The sequence below is a fragment of the Brienomyrus brachyistius genome, chromosome 17 (genome assembly GCF_023856365.1).
Source record: "Brienomyrus brachyistius isolate T26 chromosome 17, BBRACH_0.4, whole genome shotgun sequence".
NCBI classification, from domain to species: domain Eukaryota; kingdom Metazoa; phylum Chordata; class Actinopteri; order Osteoglossiformes; family Mormyridae; genus Brienomyrus; species Brienomyrus brachyistius.
In genome coordinates this window covers 15,400,695-15,417,868 of record NC_064549.1, presented here as the reverse complement: position 1 = coordinate 15,417,868, position 17,174 = coordinate 15,400,695, and the positions used below count along the sequence as shown (strand labels likewise).

General features: G+C 45.7%; 1 protein-coding gene across 1 annotated transcript in view; it reads left to right on the top strand.

Annotated features, from left to right (window-relative positions):
• pds5b (PDS5 cohesin associated factor B) overlaps nucleotides 1–17,174 on the top strand; it is a 36,161-nt gene continuing 18,987 nt past the window's right edge. The window contains exons 1-10 of the mRNA XM_048980690.1: nucleotides 1–182; nucleotides 10,905–11,108; nucleotides 11,392–11,478; nucleotides 11,567–11,664; nucleotides 13,021–13,147; nucleotides 13,248–13,328; nucleotides 14,144–14,284; nucleotides 14,912–15,027; nucleotides 15,334–15,428; nucleotides 15,700–15,845. Coding sequence (XP_048836647.1) covers nucleotides 177–182; nucleotides 10,905–11,108; nucleotides 11,392–11,478; nucleotides 11,567–11,664; nucleotides 13,021–13,147; nucleotides 13,248–13,328; nucleotides 14,144–14,284; nucleotides 14,912–15,027; nucleotides 15,334–15,428; nucleotides 15,700–15,845 — 1,101 coding nt within the window. The 5' untranslated portion in view covers nucleotides 1–176. The remainder of the gene's footprint in view (nucleotides 183–10,904; nucleotides 11,109–11,391; nucleotides 11,479–11,566; nucleotides 11,665–13,020; nucleotides 13,148–13,247; nucleotides 13,329–14,143; nucleotides 14,285–14,911; nucleotides 15,028–15,333; nucleotides 15,429–15,699; nucleotides 15,846–17,174) is intronic.

The window sequence follows — 17,174 nt, the reverse complement described above, 5'->3', positions numbered from 1 at the left end:
GGAGATACACAGTCCAGTCCCACCCTCTGGAAATGGCCATCCATCTGCTGCAGCCAGGTGTTACGTGGGCGTCCCCTTGACCTGGTCCAACCATTTGGGTCCCCAGCAAAAACGCCGGATTACTCTCAGGGAAACGCGCCAAATGGTCATAGTGCCATAACTGATGCTCCCTCACAATGCAGGTAATGTGCCTCATTCGGGACTCATTCATGCCTCATTCCTCTAGCAACCGCTCATTCGACACAAAGTCAAACCAGCGGTACCCAAGGATTCTCTGAAGAGGTCACTGGATAGCATCCATGTCTCACAGCCATACAGCAAGACAGGGAGCACCAGGACTCTAAGAACTTGTACCTTCGTCCTCTTGCAAAGATATCGGGACACACCCCTTTCAGGCAGCCTCATGAACCCCATGCTCTCCCAGTCTGTTTACTGACTTCATAGGAAGAGTCACCAGAGACATGAATGTTGCTGCCAATGTTGGTAAATCTCTCGACAAGGTAGACATTCTCCCCGCAGACAGACAATCTACTGATGGCTGTGCCTAGGAAGTCATTAAAGGCCGTTAATGGTCTTTATCCAGGACACCCACAATCCCAGATACTCATACTCTTTGCTCAGTCTCTCGAGAGCCCCGATCAGAGCCTCCATTGACTCCACTAAGATCACAGCATCATCGGCAAAGTCAAGATCAATACATTTTTCTTCACCAGCAGACGCCCCACAGCCACTGGACACCACGACCCTGCCCAACACCGAGTCCATACAAGCATGGAACAGAGTAGGAGCAAGAACACACCCCTGGTGAACCCCAGCAGCAACTGGGAAGAACGCAGTGGTTCTCCCTCCACTCTGCGCAGCGTTCACCCTCACGGTACCAGTTTACAAGCTGGCTATGATGTCCAGCAACTTCAGGGGGACCCTGCGAAGTCTCAGGATGTCACCCAGGGCAACTCGATCAACCGAATCAAATGCTTTATGAAAATCAACAAAGCCTGCTGAGACCCTCTGCCGATATTCGTGCTTGAGCTCGATGAGAATCCTCAGTGCAAGGATACAGTCAATGGTAGACTTCTTAGGCATAAAACCAGACTGCTCCGGTCGCTGACAGGCAAGCAAGTGATCATGGATCCTGTTAAGGATGACCCCAGCAAGGACCTTACCTGAGAGCAGTATTATCCCCCTGTAGTTGCCGCAATCCAGGTGATCACCCTTCCCTTTTCAGATAGGGAAAAGAAGTCCCGTTTTACAATCAGTTGGTATGATACCTGGCTCCCCAACCACAACACAGGCATCAGTCACGGAGATGAAGGCCCCGCCCACAATACAGGCGTCAATCACGGAGATGAAGGCCCCGACCACAATACAGGCGTCAGTCACGGAGATGAAGGCCCCGACCACAATACAGGCGTCAGTCACGGAGATGAAGGCCCCGACCACAACACAGGTGTCAGTCACGGAGATGAAGGCCCCGACCACAACACAGGCGTCAGTCACGGAGATGAAGGCCCTGACCACAACCCAGGCGTCAGTCACAGAGATGAAGGCCCCGACCACAACACAGGCATCAGTCACGGAGATGAAGGCCCCAACCACAACACAGGCGTCAGTCACAGAGATGACGGCCCCATTGGTACATAGGCGTCAGTCACAGAGATGAAGGGCCCGTTGCTACATAGGCGTCAGTCACGGAGATGAAGGCCCCGACCACAACCCAGGCGTCAGTCACAGAGATGAAGGCCCCGACCACAACACAGGTGTCAGTCACAGAGATGACGGCCCCATTGGTACATAGGCGTCAGTCACAGAGATGAAGGGCCCGTTGCTACATAGGCGTCAGTCACGGAGATGAAGGCCCCGACCACAACACAGGCATCAGTCACGGAGATGAAGGCTCCTTCACCATACAGGCGTCAGTCACGGAGATGAAGGCCCCAACCACCACACAGGCGTCAGTCACGGAGATGAAGGCCCCGACCACAACACAGGCATCAGTCACGGAGATGAAGGCCCCGACCACAACACAGGCGTCAGTCACAGAGATGACGGCCCCATTGGTACATAGGCGTCAGTCACAGAGATGAAGGCCCCAACCACAACACAGGCGTCAGTCACGGAGATGAAGGCCCTGACCACAACCCAGGCGTCAGTCACAGAGATGAAGGCCCCGACCACAACCCAGGCGTCAGTCACGGAGATGAAGGCCCTGACCACAACCCAGGCGTCAGTCACAGAGATGAAGGCCCCGACCACAACCCAGGCGTCAGTCACGGAGATGAAGGCCCCGACCACAACACAGGCGTCAGTCACGGAGATGAAGGCCCTGACCACAACCCAGGCGTCAGTCACAGAGATGAAGGCCCCGACCACAACCCAGGCGTCAGTCACGGAGATGAAGGCCCCGACCACAACACAGGCGTCAGTCACGGAGATGAAGGCCCCGACCACAACCCAGGCGTCAGTCACGGAGATGAAGGCCCCGACCACAACACAGGCGTCAGTCACAGAGATGAAGGCCCCGACCACAACCCAGGCGTCAGTCACAGAGATGAAGGCCCCGACCACAACCCAGGCGTCAGTCACAGAGATGAAGGGCCCGTTGCTACATAGGCGTCAGTCACGGAGATGAAGGCCCCGACCACAACACAGGCATCAGTCACGGAGATGAAGGCTCCTTCACCATACAGGTGTCAGTCACGGAGATGAAGGCCCCAACCACAACACAGGCGTCAGTCACGGAGATGAAGGCCCTGACCACAACCCAGGCGTCAGTCACAGAGATGAAGGCCCCGACCACAACACAGGCGTCAGTCACGGAGATGAAGGCTCCTTCACCATACAGGCGTCAGTCACGGAGATGAAGGCCCCAACCACCACACAGGCGTCAGTCACGGAGATGAAGGCCCCGACCACAACACAGGCATCAGTCACGGAGATGAAGGCCCCGACCACAACACAGGCGTCAGTCACGGAGAGGAAGGCCCCGACCACAACACAGGCGTCAGTCACGGAGATGAAGGCTCCTTCACCATACAGGCGTCAGTCACGGAGATGAAGGCCCCAACCACCACACAGGCGTCAGTCACGGAGATGAAGGCCCCGACCACAACACAGGCATCAGTCACGGAGATGAAGGCCCCGACCACAACACAGGCGTCAGTCACAGAGATGACGGCCCCATTGGTACATAGGCGTCAGTCACAGAGATGAAGGCCCCAACCACAACACAGGCGTCAGTCACAGAGATGAAGGCCCCGACCACAACCCAGGCGTCAGTCACGGAGATGAAGGCCCTGACCACAACCCAGGCGTCAGTCACGGAGATGAAGGCCCTGACCACAACCCAGGCGTCAGTCACAGAGATGAAGGCCCCGACCACAACCCAGGCGTCAGTCACGGAGAGGAAGGCCCCGACCACAACACAGGCGTCAGTCACGGAGATGAAGGCCCTGACCACAACCCAGGCGTCAGTCACGGAGATGAAGGCCCCGACCACAACACAGGTGTCAGTCACGGAGATGAAGGCCCCAACCACAACACAGGCGTCAGTCACGGAGATGAAGGCCCTGACCACAACCCAGGCGTCAGTCACAGAGATGAAGGCCCCGACCACAACAGAGGCATCAGTCACAGAGATGACGGCCCCATTGGTACATAGGCATCAGTCACAGAGATGAAGGGCCCGTTGCTACATAGGCGTCAGTCACGGAGATGAAGGCCCCAACCACAACACAGGCGTCAGTCACGGAGATGAAGGCCCTGACCACAACCCAGGCGTCAGTCACAGAGATGAAGGCCCCGACCACAACCCAGGCGTCAGTCACGGAGATGGAGGCCCCGACCACAACACAGGCGTCAGTCACGGAGATGAAGGCCCCGACCACAACACAGGCGTCAGTCACGGAGATGAAGGCCCCGACCACAACACAGGCGTCAGTCACGGAGATGAAGGCCCCGACCACAACACAGGCGTCAGTCACGGAGATGAAGGCCCCGACCACAACACAGGCGTCAGTCACGGAGATGAAGGCCCCGACCACAACACAGGCGTCAGTCACGGAGATGACGGCCCCATTGGTACATAGGCGTCAGTCACAGAGATGAAGGGCCTGTTGCTACATAGGCGTCAGTCACGTAGATGAAGGCCCCGACCACAACACAGGCATCAGTCACGGAGATGAAGGCTCCTTCACCATACAGGCGTCAGTCACGGAGATGAAGGCCCCGACCACAACACAGGCGTCAGTCACGGAGATGAAGGCCCCGACCACAACACAGGCGTCAGTCACAGAGATGACGGCCCCATTGGTACATAGGCGTCAGTCACAGAGATGAAGGGCCTGTTGCTACATAGGCGTCAGTCACGGAGATGAAGGCCCCGACCACAACACAGGCATCAGTCACGGAGATGAAGGCTCCTTCACCATACAGGCGTCAGTCACGGAGATGAAGGCCCCGACCACAACACAGGCGTCAGTCACGGAGATGAAGGCCCCGACCACAACACAGGCGTCAGTCACAGAGATGACGGCCCCATTGGTACATAGGCGTCAGTCACAGAGATGAAGGGCCTGTTGCTACATAGGCGTCAGTCACGGAGATGAAGGCCCCGACCACAACACAGGCATCAGTCACGGAGATGAAGGCTCCTTCACCATACAGGCGTCAGTCACGGAGATGAAGGCCCCGACCACAACACAGGCGTCCGTCACAGAGATGACGGCCCCATTGGTACATAGGCGTCAGTCACAGAGATGAAGGGCCTGTTGCTACATAGGCGTCAGTCACGGAGATGAAGGCCCCGACCACAACACAGGCGTCAGTCACGGAGATGAAGGCCCCAACCACCACACAGGCGTCAGTCACGGAGATGAAGGCCCCGACCACAATACAGGCATCAGTCACGGAGATGAAGGCCACCACACATGTTGGCTCTGGGGGCCGAACACCTCCAGAGTTTTCTTTGAATCCTGCTTCTGCTGTATGTTTAAATTCTACATGTTCTTCACATGGTGTGTGGCTTTGTTCCTGGTGCTCCACTTTCCTGTAACAGTGGGCTGGCGTCAGGGGGGTTTCTAGCTGTTGAAAAGACCAGGGGCTAAGTTAAGTTTACCTGGGGCTTGACTTTATTGTTTTTTTAAGGAAGATTGGCTTTGGGGCTAAAATACTCGGGACTCAGCTTAAAATACTTGGGGATTCAATTTAAATTAATGTATTGTCCTTTTGTACAAAGTATATGTAAGCGTGTAAGGTAACTAAGTTAATGTCTACCTTCAAAAGCTGTAACAGACCTACTTTATCAGTAGTTAATGATAAGGTCATGAAGCCATTTTTGATATCTGCTTAGAGTCAATCTGATCGCAACAGTTAGATTAAGCTGTTTTAAGCAATATAACAAACTCATCGAAGTTCAATGATTTCACTTGCTAGCTTTCAAAAAAAATCTCTGTAAACATTTCTCCAGTGACACTGTAGTTAAACTATGTTTTTACACTGTTTTTTTCTACACACTAATAGTTGCATTAAAGGTTCATGGCACTAAATACACTTTACAGTTAAATAAATCAACCTTCAGAAATACACTATGTGTACATAACAAACAGTGTTATATATGGAAGTATGAATTAAATGTTGAATTTGGCTCCAAAAACAGTAGTAATGATAATGTCATCTTAGATTTTGTTTTGGGGGAGAAGGAGGTCTGGGGTGGCAGATAGGGTGCCAACTCAAAGGAAGGGGTGGTAGCTGCCAGTGAGTCCCCCCCGTGTAGGTCTGCCACTGGATCCCAAGATCCCCTGGAAGTAATGGGCAAATCAGGATTCACCTTCTGAGGTATTTGTCCATTGCATGGCAGCGGGGTCATCTATCTGTGTGTGCATGACTGCAGACTCCATTTCAGAAATAAAGGGAAGGGACTCTGGTTACATGCAGGTGTTTGAAGTCTGTTAGGGCAGTTTTCTCTTGGGGGTGAGATCTGGTAGTTTGCCCACTGTTTTTGCTCAGTGTTATTTTCTTATTTTCCCCATGTGTTGTACATTTTAACTTGCAGCTAACAATGCCTTCAGAACTCATTTTTGTTAGCATGCTCCCTGGAAAGCTCTATTGCACTGCGAATATTCTAGTTTATATACACTGAGAAAAAGGAGATCTTCAGTCAGCCGAGTGATGTCATCATTAGGTCCTTGAAGAAGACCCTTAACCCCAATGGGACGCTGTGCCCATGACTGGAAGGTTGCTGGTTCAAATCCCTTTTTCTGCAAAGTGATGTCACCATTGGGGCCATGGAAATAAAGAGGGCCTTAACCCCATTTGCTCCTGGGGCTGGCTGTCCCTGCTTTCTGAAGTGTATCTCACTTTGGATGAATTGATTTGTCTAATCAAGCTGACTGTAAAACCCTGGACCCTACGCCTTAAGCATGCTGATTTCCTTGATGCACTTCTTCAATTTGTAGCCCTTCTAGTTAGCTATAAGCAGAGGAGATTATTTATTAAGCAACCTAGAAAATGACATTGAAGGTCTTATAAGAATGGTAATCGGGGTGAAGGAGTTATCTGAGTAAGCGCCAAATTTTCAGGTGTGTTGTAAAAGACATTCAAGGACAGACAGTGCTGTAGATGGCTCCCTGCACAGACAACCAGGCAGGAACAGGACAGTGATATGTTCTGCTCTTCATTGTAATGCAGCGATGCACTTGTGCCTCTGCTTTGCAAGAGTAAGAGTGCCCCACAGAAAGGCTTGTTGAATGCTTTATCTGCTCTTATATCACCCCCCTCCCCATTCCTAAACCCTTATTTGCAGTCACTTTGGCTCTCTGCTCCCCTTCAGGGTCTGCGAAGCATAATTTACCCTTATCATCTGCAGAATGCCGGCTTTATAGTCATCTGTTTTAATTTTGTGTGTGTGTGTGTTTTGTTTTGTGTCTCAGTGGCATTCATCAACAGCAGCTGGGGGTTATCTCTCTGGGTGATTCATGCTTTTTAATGTATATATAAACAGTATGTTTCATCATATTACTAAAGTGGGTTATAAAAACTGCATTTTTCTTTATTTAAACTCTTGACTTTAATTATCTGGTTGACTGAGCTAATATTCCCTTTTTCATATACACTGGCTGTTTACCCATTTTAATATGTTGCATGCGTCAGATCCTGTAAGCAATACAGAACTTGTGGTAACAAGCACTTGCTTTTTCACAAATGTGTTTGTTGTATACAACTTCATAAAGGTCTGATTTCTGGCCAAAGCTCAACATGCTGTCCATTTAAACCAGCTTTTTGATATTTTCGGACTGTGGGAGGAAACACGCACCCATGGGCCGAACATGCAAACTCCACACACACAAAGTGGCAGTGTCCCATGACAGTGCCAACCACCGTGCCACCCTACAAACTGGGCTGTTGAGATGAGCGATGTTACTATGAACATCGCATGTCATACATATGCAATGATGAGTTTTCAGTTTTCTGGCAAATGATGCCATTTATCCTAACAAGGTTCCCAGGGCCATTGGAATAGAAACAGGCCCACAGCATTACAGATTCCCCACCATGCTTAATAATGGACAAGAGGTGCTTTTCCACATATTCCTTTATTTTAGGCCAGACCCATTTGAAGTGCTTGTTGCCAAAAAACTCACTCTTAGTCTCATCTGATCAAAGTACATGGTTCCAGTTTAAGTAGCATTTAGCAAACCCCACATATTTACATTTGTGATTGTAGGACAGAAAAGGCTTTTTCCTGGCATGCCACCCAAACAACCTGCTGCCATGTAGATAGGGTCTAATGGTTGTTGGACTTGGTGACCCCAATATGCCACCCTTTGCTGCAGTTCTCAAAAAGTTCTCCAAAGCTCATTGTTAATCTCCCTTACCATCCTCCTCACTGTGTCTGGTGGCAAGATAAACTTGGGTCCTCGTCCAGCCTTGTTTGTCACAGTTCCAGCTGTTTGAAATTTTTTAATTATTGCTTTGACTGTAGATTTGGGCACATTTAGGCGAGTAGCTATTTTCTTGTAGCCATTTCCTGACTTATGAAGATCAGTACACATCTGCTTACTTGAATGCCATGTTCTCTTGTCTTTCTCATCTTGAAGAGTAGATAAGAGAAATTGGCCCCTGTGTCACATCAAATTTATACCCCAGGGAAACAGGAAGTCATGGATTACTAATTAAAAGTTCCTAGACACTCTGCTCAACTTAAACTTAAAAAGTAAACATGGCATTCAAAAATGCTTCACTTACATTTCTTTTATAGGAATTGTTAGGGATGCCGATAATTGTGGCACTGGTGATTTAGCTAAAAATAATTATTTCTTAATGATGGATTTTTGAAAAAAATAAATACATTTACTTGAGTTAAAGGTTATATTTTTCTAATTCTTTCAGTGTGAGATTATGCTGTTGCAATAATAAATGAATGTATAAGCCTAAGTACACATCTTTACCAGGGGTGCCAATAAATGTGGAGGATGCTGTATATTAAAAAAGTCAGTCTAAAGTTTATTACAGCTACTTTTACATGAGCTTGGCATGCTAATCGTTTTTGTCCTACATGTATATGGGTCATTTTCCGTTTGGGGTGGGAAACCATGACACAATGTTTGCAGTGTATTAAAAACATGCTTACAATATTAGCATGTACATTCACACTCAATTTATGGTTAAATAACACATTTCACTCATGATTAATTTGGTTTCGTGAGCTAAAGCCTCTGTGGCTGTTTTCAAAAGGTTGCTGGTTGCAAGTTCTGATCTCGGAAGGATAGTCACATGTCTGTGGGCCCTTTAGCAAAGCCCTTAACCCCTCACCTCCAGGGGGGCTACACGCCGGCTGACCCTGCACCGTGACCCCCAAGCTTGCTCTCACCTGTACTGTATGTGTGTCTCATGGGGTGTACGATGCGGCAGTCAAAGAGAAGCATTCTGATGGATCTGTACTCATACTTGGGCAAGTGAAGGATTTTTTCTTTTGATTTTTCAAACAAATTAATGATTTTTTTGTTTCAAAGTTTAGTTACATATGTAAAGTAACTTGTCATGTGACCAAATTTTAACTTTTGAGAAGCCTTTTTAAATATGAAACAGTATTTTTTTTAAGTATAACAAATTGTATAAAAGGTTTACATTTTACTACAGTCATGTGAAAAAGTACAACCGCTTTCAGTTTTCACATATCAGGACATCATAAAAATCACCTACTCTGTACCAGGGTACAAAATTATTTAAATCTAACCTCGTGTAAAACAACACACAACAGATTTCACAATGTCATTCACAAAAATGAAGCCAAAATGGAGGAGCCATGTGTGAAAAACTAAGTACTCCCCATGATTCAATAGCTTCAGTAGCTTTTTGTAATCATGAAATAAAATGAAAGAAAATTGCTTGTTCTGTCAGTAGTATCACAAGGTGTGTAACTGGGGTTTAGTTTGGTTATGAAATGGTGTTTTATTTTTTATTAAAGACTGTCTTTATTAACACTATTAAACTGTCATTAAATACGACATAAATGCGACTATTAAACTGTCATTAAATTGATACATAAACTGAAAATAAATTAATTTGCCTCATGATGTGACAAACTTCATTTTGTTGATTCACTTGATTTTTAAAAATGTATCCACCTCAATTCCCACTCCAAATGGAGAATAACGCACATTATTTACACCCTCGTCTGCCATATTGCTGAATAAAGGTTTTTTTTTTTTAAATGGAGAACTCCTGTTTAATCGAATAATTGTGACAGCTGTTCTTGGTGCCTGAATGCTGCTGGTTAGAATTCCAGATAGTGGATCCCACTGTAGTACCTTAGAAAAGGGTACTTGAGCAGAACAAAAGTCACTAAGCAACTACGCGTAAAGTAAATACACATCATTCCCAATTTTCTTCAAATCTGATATAAGATTTCTGAATTTCTAAGAACAGTTTCTGGCTCTGTATTGTATTTATCAGTGTGTGCATGGAACAGATCAGGCAGAAGAAGCCTTTAAAGATAAACTGACAAGTAGAAATGGCACTATTACATATCAACATATCTGCTAACCCTAACTCCCAGGTCAACCCTTATGGAATTAAGTTTTTGAAAAGGTGTCAGAACTGATGGTTCTCTGGAGTGTGGATTTGCTTGTAACCTGGATACATTATTATTTGTGAATTTCTTTTGCTTTGTTTGACTCTATAGCGAGCATTGAGCTATGAGAGTGACTCAAGGCTCAGGCCACCAATGAGAAGGTCACCTACCCACCAACCGTCAAAGAGACCGCAGAAAAAACATCCAAGGAGGAGAAGGTGTTTTCTGTAGATAAAACAAAATGAAACGTTAACGAATAAACTCCAGAACATGGAGAATAAATTGACTTAAAGCATAAAAAAAGTTATGCAATTCAACTTAAAAAAAAATATATGTCTATGACTTTTTAATTATCCATCCTTAACCGATTATAATGTCTTGTGAGTTTCAGGTCGGCGTGTGAAATGATATCTAGAATCATCAAATAAAACAACAGAATTGTCCCGATCACTCGCGTATGTGTTGGCTTATCTGCCTGTCAGTTAAGCGGAAAGAGACAGGCTGCTTGTCTGGAGCAGGATCTTCCTCATGGGGTTGTTAACATGGGGAAAACAAACCAGGCTTTCCACTGTCCCTCAGTAATCTTGGAACACTGAGAAGTTCTGCACTGAATGTTGCACCTGAGAACTCCAGATGGAGGAGAAAAACACAAAACAAGATGCTGTCAACCATGAACCCCTGTCTGCTGTGGCTCTGGGACGACAGCTGCTAATGACAGATGTTAATTTGACTGTTGTTTTTGGTGATTTTGTGGTAGTAGCTTGGCCTTATATGTAGTCTCTGACTACACTGATGTCCTCAGAGCGGTCATTTTGGTCTCCTTTCTCCTCTCCAGATGGTGGTGAAGATCTTCACAGACATGGACCAGGACTCGGAGGAGGAGAAGGAGCGTTATCTCCACTTGGCGCTTCACCTGGCCTCCGACTTCCTCCTCAAGCATCCAGACAAGGATGTGCGGCTGCTAGTAGCCTGTGGCCTGGCTGACATCTTCCGCATCTACAGACCCGATGCACGCCATACCTCTCCTGAGAAGCTCAAGGTGAGTTCTTCAATGTTCCTGCCATTTATTCACTGTATTCTATGTGAGCTTGATTTTGTGATTTCTGTGCTGGGTTTAGAAGGACACATCCTGCTTTATGATGGATGTTTGGATTTAGATGGTCCATGGATGGATGTTTGGAAGGTTCAATGGATCAATAGATGGAGGAATGGTTGGATCAATGAATGGATAGATCGATGGATGGATGACATTTGGCCATTTTATTAAAAGCTGCCTGACTCGGTTTGCATTATATTGATGACTGTCTTATCCTGCCTTTCAGGATATATTCATGTTCATCACTCAGCAGCTGACAGGACTTGAGGACACAAAAAGTGTGCAGTTCAACGAATACTTTTACCTGCTTGAGGTAAGCGGAGAGAAGACCATTGGGTTTCATGCCGCAGATGCATCTCAGAACAGAATATTGACTAGACTGTTCATTTCATACCTCATAGAACATTGCCTGGGTGAAGTCCTACAACATCTGCTTTGAGCTTGAGGACAGCAATGAGATATTTACTCAGCTCTATAAGACATTGTTCCAAGTGATTAAGTAAGTGGCAGGACTCCCAGAAAATCCCACCTACAATAAATTTACCAAAACCAGTACTGACAATGGTGAACTTCGTTAAACTGCCTATCTTGTCCTCCTGTTTTTTATCTCATTATAAAAATATTTGTCTGTCCTGTGTATGTCTTGGATTTTTTCCTCCTAAGATCATTTTATTTTCAAGTATTAGGGCTTCAAACTGCTCCTTAAGCTAAAGCCTCGTATGAGTTGTCGTAGATTCCCGATGAAGGAATGACACGTCAAAGCACATGCGATCATCATATTCCCTCTCCATGTTCAAAAAAATGCCATAAGACCCATCTATTCCAGGAATAGCTCAACTAGCTTGACACCACTCCATGTCCCCTGGATGATCTTAATGTTGGACTTTCTGCTGCTTTGAATAGCCATTTTATTAGGTTCTTGCTTTGCTTGGAAGATCTTTCTCCAGTACTGCTTTACCTGTGTACCAGGCCTTGTTTACACGTTCTGGCACTCGTTGCTTTACACATATATAGCGCAGTTCCAGGTCTGAGACCAGGGCTCTTCAAATCTGGACCTCGATTCCAAATCCAGGCCTTCTTTTCAGTTCTCCCATGTAGTTAGTTTAATAATTACTGATTCTGATTGGTCAGAGGCTTCACACCTGCCTCAGAGGTAAAAGAAGGCTGGAAAACCAGCGGATTTGAATAACCCTGTCTTAGACTATGGTATGGTTGTTCAAACAGTACATATATTTATATATATAGTTCTATACATATATAGTTTATATTTACATATTCCTGTCCTTTCATACTCATGTTAAGCGTATTGTCTGATCCTGTCTATAACTGCTGCTGTAACACTGAAATTTTCATTCGTGGAATTAATAAGGGTTATCTTATCTTATCTTATCTTATCTTATCTTATCTTATCTTATTGTCTTGTCTTGCCGTGTCTTGCCTTATCTTATCTTATCTTGCCGTGCCGTGTCTTGCCTTATCTTATCTTATCTTATCTTGCCGTGTCTTACCGTGCCGTGTCTTGCCTTATCTTATCTTATCTTATCTTATCTTATCTTATCTTATCTTATCTTATCTTATCTTATCTTATCTTGCCGTGTCTTGCCTTATCTTATCTTATCTTGCCGTGTCTTGCCTTATCCTATCTTATCTTGCCGTGTCTTGCCTTATCTTATCTTATCTTGCTGTGTCTTGCCTTATCTTATCTTGCCGTGCCGTGTCTTGTCTTGTCTTGCCGTGTCTTGCCTTGTCTTGCACTTATGCCTAGCTGACCCCTTGACAGCCATATGTTTGTAATGTGAGATACTGTATGTCACTTTGTAAACATATGTGTGTTGCCCCTCACCTCTGCTTGCAGCAACAGCCACGAACAGAAAGTACAGATACACATGGTGGAGCTGATGAGTTCCATCATCTGTGAGGGGGACACCGTGTCCCAGGAGCTGCTGGACACTGTGCTGGTCAACCTGGTGCCGGGGCACAAAGTGAGCATTGACTGCATCCCCCCACACTACCGCTCCCATGTTCATATAACATATGTAACCTGCACCATGAACCTTCTAGCTACCTAACGTGTTCCTGCAGAACCTCCACAAGCAGCCCTATGAGCTGGCCAAAGCCCTGCTGAAGAGGACTGCCCAGGCCATCCAGCCCTGCATCACCAACGTAAAGCGACCTTCTCATAAATCTGACTCTCTAGGCTGTTGCTGATGACACCTAATCCATCAAGTCTACATGGGCTATGGTGCTTCCTATACGATGTCAGTGTTAAGCGCAGGTAGCAGTTTGGCATGGACAGGAGCTTGATAACCACTACAGTGGGGTGCCGCTTTAGCACAAGTTCAATGATTCTGCATTCCTGGGTCTAAATTGGCATCCACTGCTACCTCCCAGCTGCAGTGTTTTTCACTCGCTCTCAGCCGCGTAGCATTTCCCGGGAAGAGAGTAATTCCTGCCTGAAGTCATATTCCCAGCTGTACTCATTAAAACTTTGGAAAGTTTGGCGTGATGTGTCGCAAGTTTTCTGGTGATAATGCAGCCTTCCTCTGTAATTTAAGTTTTTTTTTTTAGAATTGCTAGATTAGCAGCAATCTGTGCCGTGTATTTTAGAGTGTCCTACTTTGGCAGTGTGAGCTGTTGCATTCTCATGCACAGCGTCGCATGGCTTGTCAGCACCAGATGTCACTGTTTTCCAGCACTCGGAGAATATAGAGATGAAATGAGATGACAATAATTTGGCATTTCATAAAATCTACAGGAGTATACAAAAAACACAAATCCACAGACCAATGTGTTACAGCAGTCACTAATTAGTTACAGCTGGTTTTCAAATATGTAGTTTAAAAATTGTTGCATCTAAACTAATTCAGATGCACTGGACTTTCTTCCTGTCGCTAGTGACTCTGCTTTGAAAGTGAATTTGGGTTCAGTCCCCCCCCCCCCCCATATTTTTGCTGATATGTGGCTTTTTCACTGTTCAGTTCTTTACCCGGGTTCTGATGCTGGGCGAGACATCCGCGAGCCTCCTCTCAGAGCACGTCCTCGACCTCATGCTGGAGCTCTACAGCATCGACAGTCGCCTTATTTTCCCTGTGCTCCCCCAGCTCGAGTTCAAACTAAAGGTGCGACCCCCCCCCCCCACCTCAGTCCCATTCTCCATACAGTACATGCACAAAGGGTGTCTTTAGGCTAGGCATTATTTATTTTCAGAGGTAAATAGAAAATAAATAACACTTGTTTTTATATCTACGTATTTTAATTTGGATGCTAGCATGTGTGAATGGTCTCTACAGCATTGTTATACATTTCATTTTATAATGTATAGTTTACCATTTAACCACTGCTTATATTCCTCATATTTTGAATTATGGAACACCGCAAAGAACATGTCTTATAATCCTGACATTTCCTCTGCTTATCTGGTGCTTAGAAGGCTTGGGTGTTTGTTGTAGCATTGTGACTTAACCTCAGTTACCAGTCAGGCATGAGTGGATTTTGCGACCTCATGCCAAGTAGCTTGTGTGTGTTTGTTATTTTATCCTTGCAGAATTAATTGTGGCATGTATCTGGATGTTATTTTGTTTACCCAAATAACACAAATTGGAGCTAAGATGGTGCTTTTTGGGCATCTAGAAGCAGCTGAAGTCACACAATGAAAGTCTTTCGTTGTGCATGTTGTAAACCCGTAGTACAGCCCAGCTTTTACAGCTGCCTTCAGTGAGGCTTTGTGCTGCTTTCTGCTCCTCCAGAGCTGCGACAGTGACCAGCGCCTTCAGGTCGTCAAGCTTCTGACCAAAATGTTCGGAGCAAAAGAATCCGAACTGGCGACACAGAACAAGTCCCTTTGGCAATTATTTCTTGGAAGGTACAGCTTTATTGTTATTTATTAACCTTCATTAACCTTTTTATTAACCTTTTATTAACCTGATTATTTATCCATACAGCTTTGTATCTCAGCCAGCTAACCCTCAAATGATCAGAAGGCATGATACCATTTAGAATTATCCGGGATTCAAATGGTTCACTGATGCTTATAAAGATGAAGAATAATTGTACACAAAGAAAAGAGAGTAGGAATTAAGCTGTACAGTGTTGTCTATAATGTACTCATTGTAAACTGTGCTTGGTAATGATTTCTACAGTGGTCCATTGATTTTGATGTCTCTGTTAGGTTCAATGACATCCATGTTCCTGTTCGACTGGAGTGTGTGAAATTTGCCAGCCCCTGCCTCATCAACCATCCAGACCTTGCCAAAGATCTCACAGGTACCTGCTCTGGAGCAAAGTTACTAATAGGCGAGCTGCTGAGGCTACAGGAAGCACTGCAGTTCACTGGTACTTCGCCAACCTTCTCTGTGTAGGGGGGAGTTATGATTTTTCACTCTGCAACAGTGAGAGGTCTATGATTTTTATGCACAGTTTACAGAGCATGTAATGCACGTTTATACTGTTGAATGCTCACTGTTTCTAAGTGCACCTTTCCTGAAATTCACCACTATATTCATGATTCCAATACCATTGCGTTGTCACCTTCCAGACTACCTAAGGGGTCGGTCACATGACCTCGAAGAGGCCATCCGGCACAATGTCATTGTGTCGATTGTGACCGCTGCCAAGAAGGACCTGGCCCTCGTCAACGACCACCTGCTGAGTTTTGTGCGTGAAAGGACCCTGGACAAGAAGGTTAGTCTTTAAAACTTTCATCCATCCAGTTTTCAGAATGAATCCATGCATGTCAGAATGCACCATCGCATGAGTCATTTTGCACACATACTGGTTGCTGCTTCTTTTTGGGTGAAATGAACAGCAATTTAGGGCCAGTATGGATGATTTTCATATTATATCTATTTCTTTAACAAGCTGATGCCAGCAGCACCTTCGGTGGGAGAAGACATTGTATTTTAATGAACCCATCACAGTGCAGGGTCTCGGTGAACACTAGAGGCACAGGGCATGAAACAGGATGCAACATAACAGGACATATACAGTACTATACTATACTATACTATACTATGTTATGCTACACTACATAACATTACACTACAGTATACCACACAAAATTTATGAATTATCAATTTAACCGAACTGCTTGCTTAGGTGGGGCAACATGTGCAAACACAGGGAAAGCATACAATCTGCATACACACACATATACACACAGACACACACACGCACACACGGACACATACACATGTACACACACATACACACAGACACACACAGGTTTGTCATTATATCTTTGTGGGGACTCTCCATTCATTTCTATGGGGAAAACAATAATCCCAACATGACGACCTTAACCCCCACTCAGCCCTAAGCTTAACCATAAGTAACCAAACAAAATATGAGACTTTCAGCATTTAAAATTTTTTGATTGCATTCACAGATTGTTGGAGGAACCTGAATGGTCCCCACAATGTCAAAATAACTGTTTTTTTTTACATTCTGGGGAACATTTAATATAAACATAATCCACATGCACACACACACACCTGCACAACTTCCATCCATCCATCCATTTTCCAAACCGCTTATCCTACTGGGTCGCGGGGGGTCCGGAGCCTATCCCAGAAACAATTGGCACGAGGCAGGGAACAACCCAGGATGGGGGGCCAGCCCATCGCAGGGCACACTCACACATCATTCACTCACGCATGCACTCCTACGGGCAATTTAGCAACTCCAATTAGCCTCAGCATGTTTTTGGACTGTGGGAGGAACCGGAGTACCCGGAGGAAACCCCACGACAACATGGGGAGAACATGCAAACTCCTGCACAACTTAATAGGGTTAAATTTAGTTCAGGTGCCTGTGGATGGGAGCTGCATGCAAACCTCGCTTGACTGATGTGCTCTTGCTTCAGCTCATTTCCACAGCAGCTTCTACCAGCCAGAAAGAGAGAAATGCTGCCATTTTTGCACCATCGCATGAGTCATTTTGCACCCAGACTGGCTGCTGCTTCTTTTTGGGTGAAATGAACAGCAATTTAGTGGCGATATGGATGATATTCAT